The sequence below is a fragment of the Wasmannia auropunctata genome, unplaced genomic scaffold, assembly GCF_000956235.1.
Source record: "Wasmannia auropunctata unplaced genomic scaffold, wasmannia.A_1.0 LD335310.1, whole genome shotgun sequence".
NCBI classification, from domain to species: domain Eukaryota; kingdom Metazoa; phylum Arthropoda; class Insecta; order Hymenoptera; family Formicidae; genus Wasmannia; species Wasmannia auropunctata.
In genome coordinates, this window is record NW_012027580.1 from 16,176 (window position 1) to 16,670 (window position 495).

Sequence of the window (495 nt, forward strand, 5' to 3'; positions counted from 1 at the left end):
TGTCTTGTAGGAGACGAAGCGTTTCCTTTAAAACCATATTTGCTTCGCCCTTATCCAGGCAAGAATGGGTTGTCACAGGAACAGGATATTTTCAATTATCGGTTAACCCGTGCGAGAAGGATGATCGAAAGTACTTTCGGAATTCTAGCTAGCCAGTGGCGAATATATCGCAAACCAATTATTGCATTCCCACAGAATGCTAAATTGATGGTGCAAGCGACGGTTTGTCTGCACAATTGGATCCGCAAAGACGACATAGACAAAAATATATACGTTCCTGCGGGTATGGTGGATCAAATTCATAACGATGATCCAAACAGCTTCACACCAGGATCTTGGCGAAGAATCATTGAAGATGGCTGCGCTTTTCGAGACATCGGTCGTTGTGGTTCGAATACCAGTGCGCGAAATTGTATCCAGATGCGTGATGAATTTCGTGATTATTTTTGTAATGAAGAAGCAGTGCCTTGGCAAAATGACCGACATAAATAAAAA

General features: G+C 42.4%; 1 protein-coding gene across 1 annotated transcript; it reads left to right on the plus strand.

Moving 5' to 3' along the window:
* Window positions 1-86: 86 nt before the first annotated feature.
* On the plus strand, window positions 87-492 carry LOC105457280. The gene has a single exon (XM_011701873.1). It carries the CDS (start codon window positions 121-123, stop codon window positions 490-492), a length of 372 nt encoding a protein of 123 aa, XP_011700175.1. The 5' UTR covers window positions 87-120.
* The last annotated feature ends 3 nt before the right edge of the window (window positions 493-495 follow it).